The 18,109-nt window shown below is 40.3% G+C and overlaps 2 protein-coding genes across 6 annotated transcripts in view; one reads left to right on the top strand and one right to left on the bottom strand.

The window, feature by feature from the left end:
- Nucleotides 1-1,599: 1,599 nt before the first annotated feature.
- LOC143284896 (uncharacterized) lies at nt 1,600-15,504 on the top strand. Of its 2 annotated transcripts, none has more exons than XM_076592036.1 (6): nt 1,600-1,746; nt 8,638-8,854; nt 9,769-9,956; nt 12,064-12,217; nt 12,852-12,970; nt 13,529-15,504. In XM_076592036.1, exons 2-6 carry the CDS (start codon nt 8,724-8,726, stop codon nt 13,582-13,584), a joined length of 648 nt encoding a protein of 215 aa, XP_076448151.1. In that variant the 5' UTR covers nt 1,600-1,746; nt 8,638-8,723; the 3' UTR covers nt 13,585-15,504. The 2 variants fall into 2 exon arrangements, with proteins under 2 accessions (XP_076448151.1, XP_076448141.1); XM_076592026.1 differs by lacking the exon at nt 1,600-1,746 and adding an exon at nt 6,364-6,774.
- Nucleotides 15,505-15,880: 376 nt separating this feature from the next.
- LOC143284877 (ribosome biogenesis protein BMS1 homolog) overlaps nt 15,881-18,109 on the bottom strand; it is a 30,473-nt gene continuing 28,244 nt past the window's right edge. For all 4 annotated transcript variants that reach the window (XM_076591991.1, XM_076592008.1, XM_076592017.1 and 1 more), the window contains exon 24: nt 15,881-17,658. In XM_076591991.1, the coding sequence (XP_076448106.1) occupies nt 17,431-17,658 (228 nt within the window). In that variant the 3' untranslated portion in view covers nt 15,881-17,430. The remainder of the gene's footprint in view (nt 17,659-18,109) is intronic.

The raw sequence follows: 18,109 nt of genomic DNA, 5'->3' as shown, positions 1-18,109 counted from the left end.
TTGGAAATGTACAATGAGTATTTGCAAATGTAACTCATGAACCCTTGCGCAGTAGACGTTAATGTAGCGTGGAATATAAATAATAAAAATATAATTTATTAATGGTTATATAAAACTTAGTTGTAACATGGAATCCATGTTACCCAAACTAACTTTCCCAACATAGATGTTTGAACCACTGGGTTTATGATAATGCTTGTAATGAAAATATCATGCAGTCCTTACCCCATGCAATGAAATCAAACAAAGTCTGTGCAAAACTGTGTATTTTATAATCATGCCTAAAACCTTATGACAAAATTATGTAACATTGAACCCAAAATACCTAGACTAACCTACCCTATATGATTTTTTCCCCTTTTTTTTCAGAAACACTACATCCACTCTATTTTCTCAATAATGATTTCCAAAGTTTAACTGTTTAAAGTACTACTGTTCATTTCATTACAAAACGGGAACAGTATAATTGATATCACTTGACAAAAGTTATTCTCTTTATCTGAAGATTTCTGATAAAAACCGTATCGGATTGTTTGTATCTTTTTATTCGATCAATCAACAGAAAACTGATCAGCTTTATCCTCATAGTGAATATATCTGTAGGATTACAGAAGAACAAAATGTAATAAAAGTACAAGATGGCGGCGTGTGTCCATCGAGATCGATGATGACCATCGTTGTCATCCAGCTGGGGGATGGGGGGAGGGTGGTGGTGGTGGTGGGGGGGGGGGGGGGGTGGTGCTCATGAATCTGTCTGTGAATGCGCAGATGGCTGAATAGTCCAATCTGCGCACGAAATGTTCGCTGACAGTTGGGGCAGACAGAGACAGGCATATCATTGTCAGGGAGCTTGTTTGCCCGTGACTTTCTGGCCTGCCTCTTCTGAACAGCTGCAGCAGTCCTGTTGGCCTCGCACAACTTGGCGCCTTTGTACACAGCAGCGTGCCATTTGTCACGATCCACTGCAGATTCCTCCCAAGAGTCAGGGTTGATATCAAACGCTTTCAGAGAGACTTTCAGAGTATCTCTGAAGCGCTTCTTCTGACCTCCGTGTGTTCTCTTCCCTTGTTGCAGCTCGCCATAGAAGAGCCTTTTGGGCAGCCAATGGTCTGGCATTCGCGCCACGTGTCCAGCCCAGCGAAGCTGGGACTGCATCAGGATGGTGAAGATGCTGGGAAGGGTGGCTTTTGCAAGCACCTCCGTGTCTGGGGTCCTGTCTTGCCACTTGATGTTCAGTAGCTTCCTGAGGCATGTTGTGTGGAAGTGGTTCAGCTTCTTGGCATGTCGTTGGTACACTGTCCAAGTTTCGCAGGCGTATAGCAGATCTAATGACCTGACCTGACCCAAGATAATGAGGGGGAAAAAACAACAACATACGAGCAAAAGAAAAAACTAAGAATAAGAGCTGTTGTTATCTGTGTAAACCAGAGCGGAAGAACATACTCGTGTCCGAACGTAAACACTTGACTTTATCTCAAGCACTTCTAAACGTGAAATGCTCCAAACTTTAAAAAAAAAAAAAAAAAAAAAAAAAAAATCACAGTCAGTTTATAGTCTGGTTTTTCAGAACTTGTGTGATGTGAAATGTGGCTGTTCTAATCAAATTCTGCCAAAACGACAAGCACGTAGGGACGGACGTCTCGGATACAACGATTTTTTCATTCCACACCTCGTCTGCGACGTGAGCTGAATAAATCACATCATTTCGTGATAAAAATTCACCAAACAGCACAAGGCAGCGTCAAGGTAATTAAGGTGGTGATTTTCTACTTTGAACGTTGTTGTTCGGAACTTCTAATGCGACAAGTCTTCAACTGAAAGCAGTATTATCGAACAACATGACTTGTTTCGAAATCTTACGCCGGCATCCGAGTATCGCCGCACCTTGCCATGTGTAAGAAATAGTGATTGTGTCAAAACTTAATCGGACAAGAGAAAAACGCATTAACAATCCATAACAACAACGAAATTAACATACACGGTTTATTTTCGAGCATTATATCAACCATTTGATGCGAATGAACACGCACAACTGAAGAGTGTTTGTCAAACTGATTTACGCTTCACCACGATGAATCCGCATGATTCACGTGAAAATAGTTCTATTTTGCTTTCATGTATATTTCTGGCTGGACGTCTACATGTACGGAAGTAACACAGAAAAGCTGAACCGAACATGAATATGCGACTTCGATTGCATTTGAATATACATTTTTTTTTTACCAGAAAATAAGTGAATGTGCTGTCGAAAATAGATGTGTTGATCGCCTATTTCGAGTAGAAGAACGTCAGTGTTGTGTGTTCATGAATGTACATGCCATTGAATGAATGAAAAACATGTCAAGTGGAACGTGTTGTTTACGGTTGTCACGCGGGTTTTTTGCGTAATAGTTCAAATTTGCTATGCCATTTTTTTTTAATTGATGATCGCTATTCCATTAGACCAAGAAACAGATATAGATCAGCTGTATATGGACTGGGTTTTGATACGGTTTGTTTTCATCATCTGCTGCCGATGATAGAATTTTTCGCGTCCAAAACTACAAAAGAGAACAGTGCGGTGGTCAAGCCTTTTCATCATCTGTTGTTCAAATATGGAAATCTTTGCCTCACCACGACCATCACAGCCCCTTACTGCCTTCCTTCAAATCTAACCTCAAGACTTTCCACTTCCAGCAGCATTTCCTCTAGACCCTCTCTCAATCATGAAAGTAGTTAGTTGATTGTGTAGGTATATTTGTAACGCTGTTTTGTGTGTGCATCGAAAGTGTGTATGGATGGATTGATGCATGTATGTGTGTATGTATGTTTGTATGTATATTTGTATTGTACGTACAAGTTTGTATGCGCACGTATAATTATGTTTATTGTGCATGATTGTGAGTTGAGGACTGAGTGTGTTTCGTTTGCGTGTGTGTGTGGATTGTAAAGCGCTTTGTGCTATGAGGAAAGCGCGGATAAATGTCCAGTTATTATCATCATTAATATTTAGTATTATTATCATTATCATTATTATCATGACTATTATTATTTGTTTCTGACCACTTCATGTTCAGCCGGACACATTGCCATGTCAACAAAATGGTACCGAAATTTTGGATGTTTTTAGCAATTTTCAACACATTAAAGACAAGAACAAAGCATGCAGATTCACACAAATTGTTGCAGATATTTCTTTGTTCAGTTGCAATCCTGATAACATGCGAAACATTTGAATAATCATTGTAAACACGTGTGTATATTGAATCAGACCGAGAGACCCACATTTCCAACGAGTTCTGGAGATTCCCCCCATCCAACTGTCAACTTTATGTGTATGTCGATGAAGGAGTTCGTTCAAGGTGCCCTCACAATTTAAAAGGTAGGCGTCTACACGAAGTCGTACGACCCATGACCTATCCTCAACAGGGGGGACAACTAGTTAACCCCTTGACTGCTGCTGATCCGTGTGCTCCTAATTAAGTGGATGGCTGTCACCTCACTGAGATACGACTGATCTCACAGGTCAAGTTGACAGTCGCCATTCTCTTTCTGGATTTCTTCCTCCTGGGACTACATTACTTTTAATAATAATAATAATAATGGTACTTATATAGCGCTGCATCCTGTGCAGAGACAAATCTAAGCGCTTTCACACCAGTCATTCACACGCATGACTGATAACTCTAAAACTGAAGAAACTGAAGACAAGGAAGAGGTAGGGGAGGGAGGCTATCTTGTGAAGAGGTAGGTTTTAAGGCCAGACTTGAAAGAGCTGAGTGCGGAGACCTGACGAAGCGAAAGAGGAAGTTCATTCCAAATACAAGGTCCAGAGACAGAGAAAGAACGGCGTCCAACAGTGGAGTGTTTGAATCTGGGTATGCGTAAACAGAGTGGATCCGAAGCCGATCGTAGAGAGCTAGATGGAGTGTAGAGGTGAAGGCAGCCACAAAGATAGGAAGGAGCAGATTTGTGAATACATTAATAACATAGAGTGCTGATCTTACACTTTACTCTGTGTGAGACAGGGAGCCAATGGGGATGTTATAACAGAATCAACAAAATCAATTAGACCATTATCAAGTACGCAGAAAGTAGTATGTCTCTAACTGCGTTTCAAACTCACGTCACAATGATCTTAATTTCACCCAGGTTCAGTTGTCAATGGGTTAATCCCAGATCTGCACTTCTTTATATCTCACAGTGTGCACAATCAAAGCGTCTGCAGATCCGGTTTTCTTTTCCGACTAGTTTCTCGTTAATTGAGGAACACAGCCTTGTACGGTTTTATGCATAGTATCTTGGGGCGAGGGAGAGGAAAATGTGACCTATTAGATCCGTATTAAAAAAAAAAAAAAAAAAAAATCCTTATTTTATTTTTTTATTTTTTTATTTTAACGAATGTGTGTAAATAAAACTGATGCGTGTAAACATGAGCCTATGTTACTACCTGGTCTCGATTGTCCTAGTATTCATGTGACACATGTGTGTGAGTGTCTGTGTTACAGGGTGACGTCTATTTAAATTAAAAAAAAAAAAAGGACAAGTTTGATTCAACGCAACCTTATTAGGCCTCCCGGAATCTCCTGTTAATAATTGTACTATATGATTTGCTACACACGTTACACACGAATATACCTTTATAAATATTAGGAGGATTATTTTTTGTATAATGGAAGAACAGCTGATTCTTTCATTCATTCATGATAAATCCCCCCATTGAATAGATATTTGAAAAACGTAGTCCAAAGAGTCTATTCATTACCAGATTACAATTGCATGCATTTGTTATGTCACATGTAATTCCGTCAGGGCCAGCAGCTTTCGTTTCTTTAGTTTTCTCAAAGCAAAATTTCTTCAGCTGAAATGGGACGATTCAAACTATGATTAACTCCCGAAAACGCAGTATGGCTGTCTACATGGCGGGGTAAAAACGGTCATATACGTTAAAGCCCACTCGTGTACATACGAGTGAACGTGGGAGTTGCAGCCCACGAAGGAAGAAGAAGAAGAAACTATGATTACCATCGATCAGCTTCGATGTTATCAGGTTGAAGATTGCTTTGCCGTATTTACCAGAAAGTGTTTCCATTTTTCTCGCAAAGGTTGTACAAATTGTTAAAGATGGTTCTTGGCTGATAACGAAAATCTACCAGATGTTAATTGTCCATCATGTGGAAATAGACCGGACTGAAGATTAAGTTCGCTTTTTGACTCACTTGTGTAAACAAATTGAGTCTATGTTTTAACCCGGTGTTCGGTTGTGTGTGTGTGTGTGTGTGTGTGTGTGTGTGTGTGTGTGTGTGTGTGTGTGTGTGTGTGTGTCCGTGTGTGTGTATGTGTGTGTCTGTGTGTCCGTGGTAAACTTTAACATTGCTATTTTCTCTGCAAATACTTTGTCGGTTGATACCCAATTTGGGATAAAAATCGGAAAAATTCAGTTCTCTCCAGTCATCTTGTTTAAAACAATATTGCACATCTGGGATAGGCACACAAAAAAATTTTTTTTTAAAATAAAAAAGAAGCCATATTATATGCAAACTGAATTTACTGTTATATTTATATATTTTTTAATTCTCTAAACTTGGCACTTTGATCTGATATTCTGACAACAAGAGCAGTCATTTTTACTGTTTCATGGTATTGTATACAATTACACAGGGAAAAGAATGTTCAAAATCGTCTCGTTCACTGGTATTCCTGATCAAAACAGTGTGACGAACATTCTTTCTTGAAATTATGAAAACAGCCTAAACTAGTTAGCGAGATTCATTGTGAAAGCAATACATTTTAAGAAAAAGCAAATTATTTGTGACAGCATTTGACTGACGTCCTGGCAATTCGTTTCAAAATGATCCTCTGGCCGTGTGTGTGTGTGTGTGTGTGTGTGTGTGTGTGTGTGCGCGTGCGGCGTGCGCGTGTGTGTGTCAGCGCCGTGTACACGTGCGTGAGCGTGTGTGTGTGTGTGTGTGTGTGTGTGTGTGTGTGTGAGGGTGTTGTCTTTCTCGCCCACTTGTCTGAATGGTGCTGTTGAACGGACATACAAAACATTGTCATTGTGTCCCTCTCGGCTGTGTGTGTGTGTTTGTGGCGCGCGCGCCCGCGCTAACACATGACTGCTAACCATATCCTGTTCAAACGAGATGACATAGCCTGGCCTACGTGTCCTTTTCCACACGCACACTAACCAGAAGCCGAGAGCTCAGTTTGTGACTGGACCAATTGTTTATGGGAATTCCCGTTTTTACCTAACACAAACTATTTGTATTTGTATTTGTATTTCTTTTTATCACAACAGATTTCTCTGTGTGAAATTCGGGCTGCCCTCCCCAGGGAGAGCGCGTCGCTACATTACAGCGCCACCCATTTTTTTGTATTTTTTCCTGCGTGCAGTTTTATTTATTTTTCCTATCGCAGTGGATTTTTCTACAGAATTTTGCCAGGAACAACCCTTTTGTTGCCGTGGGTTCTTTTACGTGCGCTAAGTGCATGCTGCACACGGGACCTCGGTTTATCGTCTCATCCGAATGACTAGCGTCCAGACCACCACTCAAGGTCTAGTGGAGGGGGAGAAAATACCGGCGGCTGAGCCGTGGTTCGAACCAGCGCACTCAGATTCTCTCGCTTCCCAGGCGGACGCGTTACCTCTGGGCCATCACTCCACAAACTAGGAGTGCCAACCTGCCAGTGGCAGTTGGAGCCAGTCTGAGTGGATCAGTATCAACATTCTTCCGTGTGTTGTTGAACTGAACAGCAATATGTCTTCCATGAAAGCGGTGCTGTTTGCTTTTCTGTGTGAGTTTAATCAGTCGTTCGTTCGGCAGGTGACTTTGGAGAGAGCGTTCGATGGTTGTGTGTTCCCGCCTTGTTAACCGATATGCTTGTTGAAAAGGCAGTATCAAAAACTCGTAGTCTTGGTCTGTAGCTGTAAGTATGAATAGTTGCAGGAAGGAATTCTGTTCAACGAACGTCCCCGTCTTCAGTTGAAAAACTTAAATGTCATTTTGATAAATGACGCGCGCGCGCGTGTGTGCATGCAGTTACTTTTACCCGGACGTGTCTTTGAGAAACTTTAATATCAACGTAAATGAAAAGAAATGTATGTGAGAACAAAGTAGGAGAAATGTTAACAAGGAGAGTAAATTTTGCTCCTAGTCAGACTAAAGCGAAAGGCATACAACTTACAACTAATATTGAATATTTGGTACTTGAACCCCTTCACTGTGCCAGAGGGAAAACAGCAGAAAGTGGTGTTTCAAGTCATAAAACATTATCCAAAACAATAAGCCTAAAACTGAGAAAATGGTCTGGAGATATACCACTCTAGATAAACTGTGCGAATTTTCAGCTTTCCAGAGCTATTTCCCCTTCATCAGTGACATCACTATATAGGCCTACGTACGTAATACGTTTACGGCAGTCAAGGGGTTTCCTATCAGCTTATCTACAAAAGGAAACTTTTTTTCGACTTTCTTTCCCGGCCTGGGTATTTATGCTCCGGAGACAGAACGCATTGTAAATATCCATCATCATCATCATTAGTAGTAGTAATAGCAGCAGCAGTAGTAGTAGTAGTAGTATTCAACTTTGCTAAGCAGATGTGACGTAGCGAAGTAGAATAGGGATCAGTCCACACGTTTGATGACTCATCGAAACTGAAACTGAAATATATTCCAGGAACTCCCCAGTTTCGTCGTTTTCACGTTGCTGTTGTTTGTTTGCGGTTTTTTTTTTTTTTTTTTTTTTTTTTTTTTTTTTTTTTCGTGCATCAGTTTTCCGAACTTTATTGTAAGTCAGACTTTGGCTCAGTTGTAGAATGTTGATTTTTCTGTGGTCTGAATTTTGTCACAGTAGATGTTTTGTTCAGTGCTTAGCTAAGCGAAGGCTGAGAAGTAGCTTCCGGGTGTTGGCGTTTGCCGCAGTGTCCCATTGGGTTCATTCATGATACTGTCAATAGCGGACCGGATAAATGCCTGGAAAAAACAACAACAAACAAACAAACAAAAAAAAAAAAAACAACAAAAAAACCCCAAACCCAACTTTCTTCAATGATGATCAAGAAAGTGTTTAACAGTTAATAGTTGGTTGGTGATATACATAAAAAAAATAATAAAAGAAGAAAACCTGCTTTCATAGGTTAGTTTTATGATAAGTCCGCCCAAAAAAGGTTGTTGTCAATTGTTATTCCAAGAAATCTGTGGTTTGAGAGCTTTATCAATGGCTGGGGGAGAGAGAGAGAGAGAGAGAGAGAGAGCTACCAGAGAGAGAGAGAGAGAGAGCTACCAGAGAGAGAGAGAGAGAGCTACCAGAGAGAGAGAGAGAGAGAGCTACCAGAGAGAGAGAGAGAGCTACCAGAGAGAGAGAGAGCTACCAGAGAGAGAGAGAGAGAGAGAGAGAGCTACCAGAGAGAGAGAGCTACCAGAGAGAGAGAGCTACCAGAGAGAGAGAGAGAGAGAGAGCTACCAGAGAGAGAGAGAGAGAGAGAGCTACCAGAGAGAGAGAGAGAGAGAGAGCTACCAGAGAGAGAGAGAGAGAGAGAGAGAGAGCTACCAGAGAGAGAGAGAGAGAGAGAACAGCTGAGGACATGAGAGGGATCGCCAAATCTATTAATAGAAATAAGCGAATCGGGATGACACGTATTCTTTTTGTTTTGAACAGCGCTTTGCAGCGGTCCACTCTTCGTGGCTGGTAGCACTGATGACAGCCCAAATAACTGCTTCAGTTCTGCCGTCTTCCAGTCTCACATGAACGCGTGTTTTGAAGAGCACGGGTTGCCACGCTTCAAGTTTCCCGGGAAAGAGGCTTGGCACGATGTCAACTACATCCGCCTCATGACGTTAACTCGAATCCGCTTCGTAGTCGCTGGGTCCTGCAGGTACACAATTTCTGCCTCTGTCGGTGGGTCTCTCCCTCTCCCATCCTCTCCCCTGTGTGTGTGTGTGTGTGTGTGTGTCCCACTTACTGGGTCTCTCCCTCTTTTCCTCTTCCACCCTATCCCGTGTGTGTGTGTGTGTGTGTGTGTGTGTGTGTCCCAGCTACTGGGTCTCTCCCTCTTTCCCTCTCCAACCCTCTCCCGTGTGTGTGTGTGTGTGTGTGTGTGTGTGTGTCCCACCTGCTGAAAGTTCTTTTTAGCATGTTTGTCTATTGACCGACTATCTTAAGAACAAAAAAGAACACAGTGACAGTGACAGAAAAAGATAGATAGATAGATAGATAGAGAGAGAGAGAGAGAGAGAGAGAGAGAGAGAATTTATTTTCCAATGGTGAAGATATTAGCACTTTGGCCGACTTGCATATCTGCCGTTGTACTAAGAGACAAATATACATGCATGTAAATGTTGTTATGCTCAATACATGTGTAAGGTACAGGGATAACTCAGCGTGAAACTGAGAGACAACATCACTCACATCTTTACGAAATGGAAGCGAGTAACACACACACACACACACACACAACTCAGTATTCTGAATGTTTAATGTATCTGCCGCTGCTGTTCACAACACATATAGCGGGTGCGGGTGAAAAGGGCATGTGGTAGGGATGGGGGTGATAAAAAATAATTACAAAAATAGGCTACATACGTTTGATTCATGCAAAAAAAAAAAAAAAAAAAAAAAAATCCCTTTACATGTGTACAGTTGCTGCTTCTGTTACTTTGTCTTCACATATAGTTTTCATTTTTTTTTAATATTCATTATTTTTCATTGTTTGTTTTATTTTGGCCTTTTTTCTCTCACTTTTTTTCTTTCTTTTTTTTTCAAACATACGCCGGGATTGAACGAACGTAGCGACGAGTCTCAGCAGCAGATTATAGACGGTTACCGCTGCTACCACAGCGCATCTCGAGATTGCATTGCCCGACAGCGTGCCCTAGCCACCAGCGAGACAAGCAGTGTCTTGCTTGAGGACTTGGAACAGTACATGCCAGACCCCGACCTCATTGAGGAGCTTGTCCACGATGCCTGTGATGTCCAAGGTGTTATACCGTCCTTTTTACTGTGGTTGATGATGATGAATGTGACAATGGGTGATAATAAGTAATAGGCCTAATAATAAGCTAATGATGATGATAATGGCACAGTACTACTGGTACAACTTAAGTTCTATTAGGTAATGTCCAATGTTAGCATCCTAAATTATTGCACCTATTTATTGGTTACATTTCCATGGTTTGTTAGACGAAAAATGGAAAAGCAAGATGGTGGCATGTTAGCTTACTGACTGAATCTGCATCAAAATTGAGCATATAATGTACAAAATAAGAGTTGAAATCCATCTAAAATGGGTTACATCATCTACTAATGGTAATATCGTTTCATACATGCACAAGAATTGAAGAAGGTAAAATAGGTGCAATAATTTAGAATGCTAAACTTGGACTTTAGAACTAATACTTTACTACTATAGGTCCTTTGCACATGCAGGGGTAGAGAGACGTCCCCGCCTGCCCTCCACGGCTTTTCCAATCATGGGGAAATGGCCCCACTGCATTGTGGGTAGACTTGAGCAAAAGTCAAAGGCCAATGAAATCCGGGTGGGAGCCCCTGAGGCGGCTTGGCGGAGCCCGTTACAAATCCTGCAGCTCCTGCAGCCCAGTCGTAGTCAGACATGTCGCCCTGTGTCGCTCCTGACAGGAGCGGCTGAGCCGAGACGGAGGATCAAGGAAGCTCGGGCTACCCATGGCTTCCATTCACCCTAACTGTTGCCAAGGATTTGGAATCCTTACACTGCTATCACTTTAACTCACTCAGTACAGCCAGTCCTCTGTTCTCTTCTACACAGACTCCTCGGATGTCCAGTGGGTGTCTGAATGACCCAACCTTTAGCTTCCATCGTCAGAACTGTGGTATTCTTTGTCAACATTCACGTCTTCAGTATAAGAGCCTTCCGTTTGCAATATTTTGATGATGGTAATTGGGGTGAAACGCTGTTAACGTCGTCTCTTTCGCCTTTCGTATGGAGAGAGTTAACAACAACAACCAGCTTACTACTATCAAGGCGCAGGTCTATTAGTTTTATATTGTGCTCTATCTCCTAAGTACAGGGGCCCAGAGCACTAACAATCATAGTCAAATTTCAATAGGAGAAAACATGGTCACAAAAACTAATAGCACAGGGCACTATAATTCAGACTTATTAAATAAAATAAGTAAACAAACCAAATGGAATGTGTCAATGTCAAATAGCACACACACACACACACACACACACACACACACACACAAACATGCCAACACCTGGACATCCATCAAAGTAGATTTGTACAGATATCTCTTGAGGTCAGATATGAATTGATTTTTTCAGCTTGACGATTTTGGTGCATTGTCGTTACTTAACTGTGGCGACAGAACAATGGCATGTAATTTTCTTTGTACAATGTGAGATATAGTGGTTACATTTAAGCAGATGATTGCATTGAACGTAATGGAACATAAGGATGAAAAAAATTAGACAACTACTGATGAGACATGGCTGAAAAAAGTGATTAGGGTGACATACATTTTTTTGTTTTTTTTTGTCTCTTTCCATTCTTGCCTCTTCCTGCGGTTTTAAAACTCTTCATGACATCTTTCATTCTGAGCTTTTCCCATGATTATCCAGTTCATTACACCACCACACCCTTTCAACTTCCAGCCCCTCCCATCCAACCTCTCACATTTTGTTCCCGTCTAACATCACCCTCAGTGACAAAATGTAAAACCGATGAACAACATTTCCAAAAGGTTTGAGTTGGGTGATCCAGGTGTGCAACACAAAGCTTGGCCCCTTGCAGCCAGTTTGAATGCTAGTGGTGTCAGAGCAAGGTTAGATACAGACACTCATAGAATTGGGAACTATACTTGTAATGTAGAATAAAGATGCAGAACCTCTGCCTAGACTAGAAAGAACATTTTAAACAGATCTTGATGAAACTTATCTAAGATAGCGAAACAGACGGGCATCACTAACATACCTCATGTCATGAGCTTTCCATAGCAACCTTAACAAAGCTTCAGGTTATTAGGTTAAGTATTGGACATACATTCACCACATAAAAAAGGGAACTATGTCATGACCACTTCTCCCTTTTTTTCTGCTTTCAGGGGTTAACTTGCACTGTTTGCTGTCCAAGGCCCTAGCTGAAAGCTATTCATGTATGCTTGGCAAATTAACGGAAATATTGCCACTTTTGAAAGCAGATGACCAGACCTTCAGTGAAAACAAAATTCGCAAGGACATCAAACTTGCTCTCTGCAGGTAAGTACCCTCTGGATGATGAAAGAACTGTTTGAGAGAGTCTAGGCAGGTCTAAAAAAATGACAAAAAACACCCCCCAAAAAACAAACAAAAACCCCAACCAAACAAACAAACAAACAAAAAAGAACAACCCAAAACTGAACAACAACAAGCAAACAAAATCAAGAGCTGGTGAATGCTTATTGACAAAAAACAAAACATTTAAGGAAAACACATACATTGAAAGCATCAATACCATGGTTAGAACTGTAGTTCACACACTTCTGTTAAAAAATGTATTGTAAGCATTGTTAGTGGATATTAAGAATGGGTCTGAATGTCAGTATCTTGTGTATGTGCGTAGACGTATGTGCATGCATGTGTACATGCTTGCATATTTTTGCTTGCATGTACCTTTATGACTGTGTTGCATATTATTGTTATCATCATTTATTACATCAATTTCTGTTAAAGTTCTCACTGCTTTTTCTTTCAAGATATGTTCCCCTATGAATAATCACATATATGCTTTTTTTTTTTAGTTTGTGCTGGGATGTATGCAATCACCCTGCCCACCAGTGAATTGCTAACTCTAGGGACTTCAGTTAGGCTGAGATAATAAATGTTCATGATTATGGTGTGTGTGTGTGTGTAGGATTTACTTGGGTCTCCAACACTGCGCTGCAGATGGTGTGGAACAATGTTCCCATTCCACAGCGTCATATGCTAATGCCCTGTTCAGCAGGCTGACACCTCCAGCTTGTCGCAGTGATGGTGAATTTGAGTTCTCTTCTTTCTTGTGATACATACATTTACTTGGCTGCACAAAATCTCTCTCTCTGTACACACACACACGAACACACATCCTCACACACACATACATTTGGATATCGAAATGTGCATGTTTTGTCTTTGACATTTTTTGAAGAGTGAAAGAGGGGAATGAGGGATGGGGAGAATGAGAGAAGGAGAAGAAAATGAGAAAAGGAAGAGAGATAAAACTCATGAGAGAGAGAGAGAGAGAGAGAGAGAGAGAACTCGAACATTTTAATGTACATTGGCCTTGGGCCAAAATACAAGGGAAGCCACATCAATGTGTGGGAGTGGGGAGGGATGTCGTTGACAAAAGAGAGATAAAACTCATGAGAGAGAGAAAGAGAGGGAGAGAGAGAGAGAGAGAGAATATGTAAAGAAAAGCAGGTGATAAGATGAAAATTATTTCAAACGTTTATTCCTACCTGCTCCCCTTTCCGACTCCCGCAAAGTGAAATAAAGTTAACGCATGATGTTTCTTTCTGTTCCTTCCATGTGTGAAAACCACTACTGGCACAGACCAAGGCAAGCAGGCCGGCCAAGGAAAGCGAACACACCACCATGATGATATCTAAATCATGCACTGGTCTTTCAACTCATTGATAACCGAGTGTATCCAGGTTGTCAAAACAGCACCTGTTTACTGTCAAATTTTTCCTGCTGAAACCCTGTCTTCTGAAAAAAAAAGAACAAAGAGTGCTTCTGCCGATTTCCATTGTCTATAAAACATGCTTGTCTGGATTAAGTCTTTCTTGAATGCAAACAACCTTCGAACGATGCATCAGAAGGTGAATTAAAAGAGAATTAAGAACTTGTTGATCTTCATTTATCTGCTACTGATCTGCTGTGTTAAGATGCTGCTTGAAAGTACTGTACTCTCTTTTGTACCTGTTAGAATGTTAAATCAGCAACTGTCTGTTCAGACAGGAAGAGAACGAGGTATTCAATTGAAAGGAAAGAGTATGTATAAAGAGTAACTCTGGAGAATTTGGAGATTATTATTATCATTATTATTAAGCAGGGTATTTCTTTAGTGCATAACTTCTGAACATTATGTGCTTTGCAATGATACTATGAACACTATCAGATTTAAGTGATACTTATAAATTAAACAATGCTCAATGTATCTAAAATTTCAGTATCATAAATTTTTATATATCCTCTTTTTTTTTTCCTGAGAAATATATGACTTTAATTTCTGCAGACAGCGTTCTATAATTCTAAACACTTGTTTATTCACAAGTAGCAGACCCTGGCTCTAAAAATTAACAGCTTTCCTGGGAGTGATCATGACTGTTTTATCTGGTGATTTTTTGTAGGACCTACAGTATATCACTGTGTATTTCTTCTTAAACCCATATAATTGATCATTTTTTTCTTCTCTTCCTGTTTGCGTAGTCAGACTGGAATTTTGTTTCACGTCTTCAGTTCTCATGTGTACCCCGTGGGCTAATTTTTTTTCTTTTTTCATGCATTGTCAGAAATAGAGAACAAAATTTCATATGGCATGAAAATGAAAGAACCTACCATCATGCTTGAATCATTACCGGCTGATTTATATTTTCAATGACAAAGGTTAAAGAAAATAAATTGTGCTTAAAATCCAGTGCTGTTATAATCTGCCTTATTTCATTAATCTAATTCTGAAATCAAGTTTGCTCAAAGCAGTAAAAGATATGCTCGAGTTTCTTCTGCTGTTTTCTTGTAACAAGTTATTCTTGCAACACCTTATCTTATTATGTAGACTGGAGACTGGACCACACAGCTTGGATTATCATTAATATCATTAAAAGGAGGAGTTTGTATTATACTCCATGTTTGGTGATACATATACTTACCATGTCAAACTGATGCAAACTAGGCCTATCGGTTTGCTTTGCTTGGCCAAATGTCGTGCGGCTAACAGTGATTAAATTGTTAATATAATTGATATTATCATTACAGTCATTATTATCATGGTTGTGCAGAGGTCGTTGTTATCACGATCATCAGATTCTTAAACAATGAACAGTTATTTTTTTTATTCTTGTGTTTTTCCATATTCCATATACCTGCATGGACTACTGTTTTATTTTTTTGCCATTTTTAGTTCAGTTATCATCATGAAATGACAACCAAAAAGAATATTTATAAGCTTTATGTTATGATAATGAAATAGATGAACTTCACATTCTGTTTACAAGAGATCTTCCAGTCACTGAACTTCAAATGTTCTGTTCCACATTGTTGAAACACACAACTAGGCCACCTGACAGAAACAAACATACTTTTTTTTCTCTCTCTCTGTTATGCAGAGGTGTCAACTGGTAAGGAGCCATGATATTTTGGCTGATTTGTTTTCACTATCTATCTATGTATCTGTATATCTTGGTTTTATCTTCTCATGATTCATATATATCTTGGTTATCCTCTCATGATTGTGAATTAAATCATTCTGTCACCATTGTATTCACTTTTCATTTTGGTTCAATAAAAATTTTGAAAAAACACACCAACCACCACATTTATATACCTTTGACTGTTTGAGCATAATCAGAATTTTTGTGATATTATTTTTCATCTTTATTTTTGCGAGGATGTTGATCATTTGGCATACCATTAGTCAAAGGGTTAATCACCATTTTGGATGTCCTGTTGAGAGTTTGTTTACTTCATTACTGGTCTGAGTGTTGTTGAACAAAATAACCAATCATGGTTGATGTCTGAGCACACAGCTGATCGAAGCCTATCACAAAACCATCCACTTGTATTTTGAAGAAAAAGAAAAAAAAAAAGAAAAAAAGAAAAAAGCAATCCAGAGTATCATTATCATTGCTTGATGAACAGGGAAAACACAGAAAGTGCAAAGTTCATGCTGAAGTGTATCTTTAATGATCATGTCAAATCTGTCATTTAGGTGAACAAGGTTCATCATATGTGATTCTGACTTTCACTTTATTGTGATTGTTTCAGTTTGATGCCCAGTTTCAAGAGCAGTGTCTGTCCTAACTATATGTACATGTACACTAACAAATGTTTCATTTCAACAATTTTATTTAGAGCTCAATATGCATCATCAGAATCCCTTTGAATAACATAACACCAGCCACATGTCATTCACACAAGATAGCATTATACACAATGTTTCACAACAGAGCTTACTATTCAATAGTAAGGGACCAGCAGTTTTATCAGAAGGATTAATTTTCAGTTCCCTGTTAACTCGTCAAAACAAGACATTCGCTGGCTCTGAGACTGTAGACAACATTAGAATACTCCCCACGAATTTCCTGAAACTAAGCCCAGATCAAACATGAACAAAGTGCTGTGTGATTCATGTCAATTGTGATCCGTGTCAGCTCTTAATGTCTCTTATTTTTAGAAATACTCAAACACACACATTTGTAACCCCCCCCCCCTCCCCACCACACAACTGTAAACACACACCGACACACTCTCTCTCTCTCTTTCTTTCTCTCAAACACCCCCCAGGCCCCAGCCCACACTCTCAAACATGCATATGGGTAACAGAAACATGCCAAGAGCAGCTCATGGTGAGTTTTCCCAAGCACTTTGTGGGTTTCACAGCTTTCTCCCTCAGGGCTTTTTCTTGTCTTTACTCTGATGCCAGTATCTTTGCTGCAAACCTGTAGCACCACTAACAGACTGACCAGACTGGTCAAGACAGAGATGACACTGATTCAATCAACTGAAAAAAAGAAAAGTAAAGAAGACCTGGTCTTTTTGCAATTATGTTCCAGCCAAAGGTTAAAAAAATTGACCTTTCCACTGAAAGGTTTCTTCATCTTCATCTTCTGCTTTGCAAAAGAAACCAGTTTATGTGGCCATGGCAGTCTTAACGGAAATGTATTACCAAGTTTCCAAGTCATTGTCAATTGAACCAGAAATGCACTTTTGTAATGGTGATAAAAAAAAGTCAGGAATAAATGAGACCTTTTCCAAAGAAAGAATGTTTTCCAACACTCTCTTACACACTCCAGAATGTCTACTTCTGTTCTCAAGTTCACGGACAACTGTCCAGCCCAAGAGTTTCCTAAATCCATTTTGCTGGGGAAGGTGGTGAGGGACCACTGAAACATGCGAGTTCAATTTGAGTAAGGGAAACTTTCTTCTCTGTGCTCTACTTCTGCTCCTGTCTCTGGCACACATGACTTCCTTCACCTTGCCCAGCTGCCTGTCCATCCGTTGCAATCCAAAAAGTCGTCAGTGTCTGGTCTCTGTCACCCTTCACACACACACACCCCAACACACACACCCACATCAACTCAACTGTTTACTTCTGTCTCTTTCTCTGGCAGTCTTGGCTCTCTCCATCTTGCCCAGCTATCCATCCATCCACCCACTGCAATCCAGAGTCTTCAGTGTTTGGTCTCTGTCACCCTTCACACACAGACACACACACCTACACCCACACACCCCCATCAGCTTGACTGTTTACTTCTGCCTCTTTCTCTGGCAGCCTTGGCTCTCTCCATCTTGCCCAGCTGTCGGTACACCTCTTGCCTGGAAGTCTTCAGCTTCTGGTCCTTCTCCGCTGCCCTCTTCTCCATCTGCAGACTGTGCTTGTGGGCTCTCTGCCGCATGATGGCGTGCTTGGTCCGCATGTTAAACTCGTGCACCACCTTCAGCTGGTGCAGGAACTTCGCTTTCTGTTGAAAGAAACAAAAGCACCGGGCGTGAGCAGCTGTCTCCTTGATTCAAAATCCATCTTCTAAAATATCTAAGTTTAAAGCACCAGCATGAGCAGCTGTCTCCTTGATTCAAAATCCATCTTCTAAAATATCTAAGTTTAAAGCACCAGCATGAGCAGCTGTCTACTTGATTTCAATATCCATGTTCTGAAATATCTAAGAGTTCAAAGCACCAGCATGAGCAGCTGTCTACTTGATTTCAATATCCATGTTCTGAAATATCTAAGAGTTCAAAGCACCAGTGTGAGCAGCTGTCTACTTGATTTCAATATCCATGTTCTGAAATATCTAAGAGTTCAAAGCACCAGTGTGAGCAGCTGTCTACTTGATCAAAATTCTAAGTTCTAAGATAATTAAGAACGTATACATGTAACTGCACCCTGTCCCCCCAAATCAAATTTTTCAATTA

This window comes from Babylonia areolata, chromosome 1, assembly GCF_041734735.1.
Source record: "Babylonia areolata isolate BAREFJ2019XMU chromosome 1, ASM4173473v1, whole genome shotgun sequence".
Lineage (NCBI taxonomy): Eukaryota > Metazoa > Mollusca > Gastropoda > Neogastropoda > Buccinidae > Babylonia > Babylonia areolata.
This window is presented reverse-complemented; position numbering and strand designations above follow the sequence as displayed.

Excerpts from the sequence above, each read along its gene's own strand:
- LOC143284896 (XM_076592026.1), top strand. The coding sequence starts at position 6,738 with ATGTCTTCCATGAAAGCGGTGCTGTTTGCTTTTCTGT. Across the intron at positions 6,775-8,637 it reads GGTGCTGTTTGCTTTTCTGT|CGCTTTGCAGCGGTCCACTC; the intron begins GTGAGTTTAATC and ends TGTTTTGAACAG. Across the intron at positions 12,971-13,528 it reads TCCAGCTTGTCGCAGTGATG|ACCAAGGCAAGCAGGCCGGC; the intron begins GTGAATTTGAGT and ends CTACTGGCACAG.